The sequence below is a fragment of the Azolla caroliniana genome, unplaced genomic scaffold, assembly GCF_043228905.1.
Source record: "Azolla caroliniana isolate FFs.n. ecotype wild unplaced genomic scaffold, voAzoCaro1.0.p SCAF_10, whole genome shotgun sequence".
In the NCBI taxonomy this organism is placed as follows: domain Eukaryota; kingdom Viridiplantae; phylum Streptophyta; class Polypodiopsida; order Salviniales; family Salviniaceae; genus Azolla; species Azolla caroliniana.
In genome coordinates, this window is record NW_028230445.1 from 9550379 (window position 1) to 9559914 (window position 9536).

Below are 9536 nucleotides of genomic sequence, written 5' to 3' on the forward strand. Positions count from 1 at the left end.
TTCAGATCAGCTGCACCCTATTCTTTTGGAACAGTGTACTGAATTAGGCAACGATGTGAAATGCCATGAAATAGTGGAAACAACATGTAAAACTGAGGTTCACAACAACAGTGTTTATGAACACTTGATGCAACATTTCTTCGAGTCTCAAGACCTTGATTCCACCCCACCGAGCCCAACTACTGAAAATGTCCAAACAGATCCCTCTGTACTTGAAAAGCTAGTTCAAGAAACGGTTGATGTGCAATTAGCTGCTGAGGCGATGGGAAGGTTGTCGGAGGAGGACACACTTGCGCATTGGGTCCTAGAAGCAAGGCTAAATGGGGAACCAACCAGAAAAAGGCTGAAGAAGGGGCCACGATCGGGAACAAGACCAGTTACTCGGTCAAGGGGCCCAGACGTAGTGGAGCGAAATACTGTTTAGTTGGATATGATTGTTAGCTTAGGGATTTTGCTAGGGTTTTATGAAGTTTTACTATCCTGTTGGACAAGTAAAACCTCAGATTGGTTGTTGCTTGATCCACATTATGTAATGGAACTCTATGATGTTTTTCCAAGATAATTTGAAGAGTGTTGTTCTATGACTGAAACTCTTTGATGTTCAGGATATTGTTTTGTGAGACTATTAGTTACTTTGTGAGTGTGAATATGTTGGTGTTTTCTGATGTTGCAGAGTCTAAAGGGTTTGATTCTATTGCTCGTAAGGCCAATGGCAGTGTGGATATTGTTGATGTTGCGGCATGTTTAAAGGGCCCCATCTTGAAAGTAGATGTAGCAACTGACACAAGTGATCTGGTCACACAAGTTGATCAAGCATGTAGCACGGATGACTTGGTGTTGCAGGTAGATGCAGCATGTAGCACGGATGACTTGGTGTTGCAGGTAGATGCAGCATGTGATACCAGTGGACTGATATCAAGCAGATCAGTAGCTACATGCACTGAGGTAATCCAAGGATTGATAACTAAGTCGACAAAACAAGAGCACCAGAATGTGAAGCTATGCCCAACACAGTCGACTAGGGGTTTAAAGAGGAAAAGGACACCAGTTGTGTCAGCCGAACCTGAGCTGATTGAGATTGATCGTATCCTACCAGAAAATGGTGTAACAGCGGCTCAGTTTCAGGAATGGAAACCTAATGTGGCCGCGTAAGGGCCGAGCGACGGGCACGAGGATGATCGACGACGAAGCTCGGCGCGTGACAGTGTTGAGTCGAGGAAGCGGCCGAGGCAAGACAAGAGTGGACGAAGAGCACACTGTGCAATATCCGGCAAACAGTCGGGAAGAACGAGGACTCAGTCCAAGGTCTCGCGTGGAAAACGAAGGAAGCCAAAGAGAGGTGTGCGAAGACCAGGTCTGGCGGATCGGGCGGAGACGGTGGTTCGGCGAACTCCGTCGAGTATGGTGGATCGGATGGAGCCGACGGTTCGAGAGCATACGGCGGCGGGTATGGCGGACCGGGAGGCTACAGTGGTCCATGTGGGAAGGATGGGCTTGCTCGAAGTGGAAGACGAAATCGGGCAAAGTTGACAAGGACGCTAAGGACTCGGTAGATCACCACGGCCAAAAATCTCACCTCTTTCCCCTTCTTGGCACATACCGGTGGATGTGCGGTTTGGTGGGGGCGGATGTCGTGAAGATTTTCGTCCATAGGGGGAAAACCGAGCGGAGTGAGCAAAACCGGGGTGTGCAACGTTGCACACGCACATGATGTATTTGTAAAATATTAATAAGAACAAAATTGTAAGAAATGCACCACAAGATTCCTAAAATGTGAATGTGATGTGCACTTACGTGCACATCCACATGAGAAAGAGAGGGGTACGTAGGAGTACGAGGTGAGTAATGGGCATAGTAGTATGTGCGAGGAGTGGGAGTTAAGGCCCCATCAATCCCTCTTCCAAGAATCTAAGCAAATATCCCCCATTGAATGAAGGGGATATTTAGTTTCTCTTTTTTGTAACGGCTTCCTCTCCTTATGCTATAAAAGGAGAGGAAGGGGCACCATTGAGGGGTTGCCTATTTTGAGTAAGAAGAGGTATACCACTTAGGTCGAGAGTATCTATTCGGTTTAGGGTTTCTTCATTTCTTTCTTTACTTATCCTATTAGGGTTTACATTCTACTCATGTCTTAAGTCCGGCCCACGCGGCCGCGGTTGTAATATCATTGAGGCTTTCATGTCCATAATATACATAACTTCTTGAATCTTGTCTCTTTCTACTTCCTCTACCGTGTTAATCTCTTCCGCTTTGCTCATACCCGTCTTCCCATCTACTCCCTAGTCCAAGACCCCCGTGGTCCCGCCTTATTCTACACGCACGCGCGTAGTAACGCGACAACATAACTTGAAGTTCGCAAAAGGACTCTATCATATGCCTCCAAAGATCCATGTCGCGCATCAACTGATGCTGCTAGCTGAAGGCTCTCTAGAGTTCCTTGTTCTCTGGTTGGAGTTCGATGAGCTCGTCATTTCGAGTGCAAAGCACTTGCGTAGTGTTGCGGCCGATTCTTCCTTTGCTGTCCAAATAATTGTTGCTGCCTGCTCCTTTGCCAGAAGCGCTTTTGGTTGTATTCCTCCACCTTCACTTTTAAAGTCGTTTCAAGCTGCTCCCGCAATTCGACTTCTCTTTTCTATGATTATTGTAGGGCTTCACGGAGTTGATCAAGTTTGGCTAGGACCTCCTGTTGGCATTTTTGGCCTTCTAGGTAATCATCGTCTGTGCTTCCAATTCTTCTGCAAGGTTGTCAGGCGAGGGCGATGTCGTGGTGGTGGTGAGGGGTGTTTCTTAGCTGGGGACGTTAGCTGATCTTGTGAGGAGGTTGTCTTGACTATGGATGTCGCTCTCATACCATGTAAACGGAATGATGCAGAAGCTTAAACAATAGACACTGAATACAACTGGCTCAACTGGACAACGGGAAACAAAACTTAAGAAAATACATAGATAGGTTTATAGTATATAGGAGCGGGAGAGATAGAGAGAGTTTTGGGAAACAAGTCCTTCTAGATGGGACCTGTTGTACAGCCGGCCTCGTCCGGATCGGTCGGAAGACATGAGATAAGCATTCGGAATTCGGATCCAGAAAGCATCTAGAAACCCGATCGAGCCGTAACTTATTAGAGGCTATATTTGTAAATAACCATTACAACGTATAAGTATATATATACTTAGGGCTAACATGTTAGTTGTGTCATTGTAAAGTTAGTTATCACTATACTGAGGGAGAGACTGAGAGTGAGTGAGAGTAAACTCTGGTTTGACGAAGAGGAGCATAAGGTTGTTGCCTTATAGTCTCCTGTGTACTTCTTCTCCCACCCTAGTGATTATTTGGAGTTTGTGGAGTCCCATGGTTTTTTCCCTTTCAGGGTTTTCCACGTTAATATCTTGTGTCACTGTGTCGTATCATCTCTGTGTTTAGAACTTTTTTTTGTGTGCTTGAAGTTCGGTTGTGGTTGAACCCATTTACCTTTGAGAGAGCAAAAAAGATAAATTCAATTCAAAATAATCAAAACTTTGTACATGCAAATGTGCTTAGAGAGCACTCTTATAAATGAGCTATTGACACTGACTCCTAGAATTATTCCTATCTATTAAAAGGGGACCGTAGGCTTCTAATGGCTTGTCGGCTCCCAACTTCTCCAACCGATCTGGGCCTAGCCAATCGGTCTTCATCCGATCAGGCACTCAACTTATTTGGACGATCTGGCCCATGTTGAACTTGCTTCTCAACGACGATGATCAACACAAAACAAGGATGGAAGGTCTTAGTGGAGTGACAAGAGAACTTCATGGAGCTTGCACAAATATGAGAGTTTAGATCGGTGATGGCTAATTGGACCAACAATTCTTTGTGTAAAGTTCAACGACACATTTTGTCATTCTTGTAGACCCGTATATCATGACAATTCGTATGGTTACAATAACAATTTTCTTTTTGAAGCCTTGAATTAAAATGGACGAGAAAATTTTACTTGGTCCTATGGATATGAGATCTCCATACGAAGTTAATGATGGAGAACTATTAACAATTCCCCATAGATGCAACCCTCTTACTTATGTAGGTATTATGGTACTATGTTATGGTGTTATACTGAAAGGATAGGATCATAGATCTATGAGAAATAGTAGGCAAAGACTTTGCACAACGCGGAAAAATAGAAATATAATAGAGCACAAAGATTGCACAGAGTGCACAATATTTTACGTGGAAACCTTAAAACAGGGGAAAACCATGGGCAACAGAGAATCACTATAACAGAGATATACAAGGGAAGAACAGATTACAACACTCACGTTATAGAGTGTATGAGCCACACAAGGCTCTTGGCATCTCGTATCACACAACTATGGCGCCGCTCACACTCTCGCGCCTCTCTTCCTCTTGCTTTGTTACTCTCACACTTCTTCTTCACCCATATGTAGAAGCTCTAACTTGCATACATACCATGAGGTTTGCCCTAGGTGTATTTATACTCATACACAATATGGGCTATTTACAGATATAGCTGTTATTATTATTAGACAATAATAATAATAGTCCTTAATCAGTTAACTGACTGGCCCGACTAGCCTACTCCCATGTCGGCTATCCAGTCAACCTGATCTAGCCAGTCTTGTCTTCTACTTGGATCATCTATCCAATATTGTCAACTCTCCGCGTCGACTCTCCCAATCAACCCTCCATGTCGATTTTCCTAGTCGACTCTTCCTTGGCCCAACTAGTCGGCTATTCCTTGTTTCCGACTGTCGACTTCTCCCATAGGAGGGACATATTCCTAACATATACTTTGTGATGATGTTCTTGAGATCTTAACATAAGAAGCTAACATGTGTAATACTAAAACAAGTCGGAAGAATTGTTTTGTCTTGACAACATGTCTCCACATTTGGGGTGAATTCACCAGAAAGCTTTGTTAACATTTATACCCTAGAATCTATTACATTTGGTATGATGCCTAAATCACAACATAATATGTAACTTATATTCCTAGTTTATTAAGAAATTATGTCATACTCTATCTAAATGCATTGATGCCTAAATCACTATATATTATACAATTATACTAAGAACATATTAAGAAATGATATTGTACTTAAGGTCGTATATATTATTTTGGGGCCCACTCTACTTTAAGGATCAATATATATAGGCATGTTACATGTGACAAATGGTCATGTAACTAAGTCACCCTTGAGCTTCACACATGGTTGGAGTGCTTGAATACAAATATATCACATTGAATATAATATATATATCCAAGCATAAGATGCACACAATCCCATTTAATACGTAGGGTAAGTGTTGGGACGAGGGTCTTGTAGTGTTTGATTGACCTTGTAGAGAAGTTTTCCTACCACAACATCGCTGACCCTTAACATAGGTACATTTGCACAAAAATAATTACCAACATGTATCAGCTGAAAAGGCTAACGAGATGTGCATGTATGTTATTGCTTTGGAGACATGAATTGAACATTGGAATGACAACGAGCGTGTTCACGTCCGAGTTATCCCGGAGAGACAAACATACTCAAGATTCCGTTCGGTTCGGGGAGGGATCGCAAGAGCTGCTGAGTGGGTTATAAAAATCTCGATCAAATGGACGGCATGTTTCGGGCAAAGACTAGCCGAACCCGGACGATCCGGGTTGGTTTGCTCCCCATGGTTCTTCTACATGTGAAGGGGCCATGATATACAGATATATATGTGTGCGTCTGCGTGAGGAGGATAAGACTGAGAGAGAGAGAGAGAGAGAGAGAGAGAGAGAGAGAGAGAGAAGTTGGAGGGCGATGGATCCTATGGACTTGCTGCTGATGATGCAGCAACATGAGCATGAGCATGAAGAAAGGTCTTATGGTGGTGCAGAGGGAAGTAGAAAGTCTCCTTACATCATGCCCCACAACCTCTTGGGCCTCAACGGCCTCACCGCCATGGAAGGTGCCATGGATACTGCCACTGCAGCCACAGCCCTGATGCTCATGGACCAAGCAGTGCAAGAAGAAGAAGAAGAAGAAGATCAAAGCATCTCCATGGCCCGCCGCCATCTCCTCCACTTTCAATCATCCAGCTCCTCCTCCTCCTCCTCCAGTGGCCGTGCCAAGGTGGCCCGCCTCGAAGCAGCCCTGGAGGCCAAGGTCGTCCAAGTCATTGTTTCCGGAGAGTTCGAAACCCTACTTCAACCTAACTCAGGGAAATCTGTCCCCGTCGCCGGCCACCATGTATGTGTCTCATTCCATGATGATGCCTCCACGGGCCAACGCGTGTGGGAGTGGCATGGCCACATCCTTTCCCTCCATGATGATTACCATGACCATGAAGATGCCTCATATTCCCCTCAGTATGTCTATGGAAACTTCTTTCAGCCTTTGGCACAGACATGCACAACCAACAAGGTGAAGAAGGTAAATAATGGCAACAGGATAGGATAGATCGGAATGCCGTTCCTGATAGTTCAGCATCACAATGCTGGCCTCCCCTTCTTTTGAAATGACATGCAATGGGGAGTCATAAATCTCGGAAAGCATGTGCTGCTGGTCTGTGGTACCTAATCAAAACAAGTTCAATATATATTGCTCTGTGATGAGGCAGTCAAGGGAGAAGTCCGGCTATGTGATGAGACTTGCCTTGCCTTTGTAGTAAAAAAATATGTATGGCTTGGATTTCTGTGAGTAACTCTATAATTTGATCAAGAGTGTCTTTTGTGAGAACCTTGTAATTGTGTTTGCTGTGTGAAGGTGATATAGATTGTTGACGCATTGCATTGCGACACGGTTCTGGCTTCTGTGGAAGCTTTTTCAACAACTCTCTATGTTTTATTGCTTTGCATGACTCTGCAAAAATCCACAAACCAACCGGGCATGCAACTTTGTTGTCCGGCATCAGCACTATGATAATCATTGTCTCATCAACAGCTAACACTTTCTTATCCAAGGACAAAACTAAGTGTATTTGGCGGAAAATGTGCTCTAGTGTCATACTACCTCTATGGCCAATTACTCGGTCACAACTACACCTCTGTTAGTATTATGATCTTTACATAAACATAGTGTAGCTTTTATAAATATAAGTTCGTATTACAAGAAGGTGATAATACAAAACCACGCAATCTCAACTACTTCATTAGTGGCGATTTGTAGGAATCAATGATGGCTCGGGTCAAGCCTAAACTGGACCGCAGTTCAGTTCGGTTTAGGCTTGAGCTTCGTTAACCGGTTTGAGCTCGGTTTGGTATTGCTCAAACTAGTTACCAAGCCGGTTAAGGCTTAATTGGCTAACCTAAACCGGTTTAGGCTTAACCGGTTCGTTTCAGGTTTTGAAACCCCAAAACTGGTTTAGGCTTAACTGGTTTGGTTTGGACAAGGCCAAACTGGTTAAGCCGAAACCGAACCGTTGTCGATTCCTAGTACTAGATGAAATAAACCTATCTCTTCTTGGGAAAATTTCCAAATCCATCTCAAATGTTGTAATACTACAATGTCCCCATACAACATAATCATGAAAATGGTAAAATCAACGTTCATTTCAACCTCCGTATTTGTTGTTGTACCCCACAACGTCCGTTAGACAAGAACCTATTTCTCAGGTTGCAATTATACTACATGCCCCAATACCTAAGATAGTCAAACACTACCTAACTATATGATGGGGTAGGTAGTGTTTTACACCATCTACGGTGACGAACTAGCGGCATTAAAGATGATGTGGCAAGATGCTAAAATGTCAAAATTGAAATATTACATGGCAAATATTAACCCCCAATACAAGGAAAATATGCTAGAATGTATCCAATCGCATCTCACTACCCCCATTAGCATAGGCTCTCAGAGAGTCGTAACAATTCTTTGAACTCACTCATTCAAGTAAGGTGTGGATGTAGCAGCATGGCCTGATCACACAAACATGAAGATATTCAAGGTATGCCATGAAAACCTACCTAAGGATTAATATCACTTCCTTATGTATGATTTAATTGCATGTGAAAGCATTGTTGATATCCCAATTACAATGTAACTCCCAAAAATGTAAGAACTCAATTTCATTACACTCCATCTTTCCTTTATTTTAGAGCTAAAGGGATGAAACCATGCAATGATGATATAGTATTTGTGGTGACATGTAGCAAACACATACCACCTCTCAAAACCAATATAACCAAGGGGTATTACTACATGTAGCAAGCATATACCTGCTTCCAATGTTGGCATTGATAAAGGAGTATTACATGTTGGCCTCAATAGCTATGTCTTGCAACTTTTCCAAAATAAACCCATAATTTCGGGGACCAAATAACAATATTTTAGCATCGCAAAGGAATACATCTCAATCCAGCAAAGACATGAGTTGTCTCGGAATATCTGAAACCATCCAACGTCAAGTCCCTATAGAGTTTTCTAGGATTAGTGAATTTTTCACCAAGGTTTGTTCCTTGTTTAACAACAATTGCAACTCCTTTGTGAAACCTGTTGAGGAAGGACCAACAATATCAGTGGATGAAGGAGTGTAAGAAAAGTTTTCAAACAATCAAACAATTACTTACCTCAACAACAACGTTGGCATTCCTTGATTTCAACAAGATTTTCAACAGACAAATACTTCCAATTTTGGAATTGGCGCAATCCTTCTACAACAAGACGTCAATGATAATTGGCACCTTGTTGTCTATATCAGTCGCGCACTGACGAAATCAGAGCAGAATTATTAAGCAATTGAAAATGAGTATTTCGCCGTGGCATGGTCATTCCAAAAATTCCATCCGTACCTATACGACATAATGGGGCAGGTAGAGACTGATCATCTGCCGTTGATATCACTAATTCAAAAGACACAACCACCGGTATGACTGCATCGTTGGGCTCTTGCTCTGCAAGAATATAAATTCACAATGATTTATAGGCGTGGCCAATCAAACATAGTAGCAGATGCACTCTCACGGATTGAATATCAAGTTGCTCAAGTACGGGAGGAGTCAACTGATCTCTCACTACATCAACATCAAATAAAACAAATGCAATAGCAAGATCCAACAATCAAAGAAATTATCCTATGAATTCAGGCAAGTCGTGATGCACAACTAGGCCAAAATTTTATCATGATTGATGATGTTCTCTACTATGTAAGTTACGTAATTCCACCACAGTTGTATGTCCCCGCAACATTGCGAACGACATACCTCAAATTCTATCACAGTCATTGTTATATGTACATCTAGACATGTACATGGTGTGGAAAGGCCAAAATGGTCGGTGCTCTTATTTTTTGCTTTAGTTTTCTTTTGTAGCTATAGGGTGAGATAGAAAACCTCTTTGTTGTATACAGGTAGAAATGTATTGCAACCATCGTTTTTCTGTTTTTGCTAGCTATCAGAGTTTTTTCCTATCCATTTTTCCTGCCTTTGAATTCATACCCTTGGAAGAACAATGGATCTTTGCTCCATTGATTTACAACAATGGTATCAGAGGGAGGTTGGAGATTGGAGCCGCTTGGTTGAAGCATCGATCTGTTGTTGGGCATCTAAACATCATTTTTCCCTCGA

The 9536-nt window shown here is 42.6% G+C and overlaps 1 protein-coding gene across 1 annotated transcript; it reads left to right on the forward strand.

Moving 5' to 3' along the window:
• The first annotated feature begins 5732 nt into the window (after nt 1–5732).
• Nucleotides 5733–6678, forward strand: LOC147858999 (uncharacterized). The gene has a single exon (XM_087325965.1). It carries the CDS (start codon nt 5794–5796, stop codon nt 6430–6432), a length of 639 nt encoding a protein of 212 aa, XP_087182091.1. The 5' UTR covers nt 5733–5793; the 3' UTR covers nt 6433–6678.
• Nucleotides 6679–9536: the final 2858 nt, after the last annotated feature.

Bases quoted from the DNA above. Each gene is read 5' to 3' on its own strand.
- LOC147858999 (XM_087325965.1), top strand. From the start codon at position 5,794: ATGGATCCTATGGACTTGCTGCTGATGATGCAGCAACATGAGCATGAG.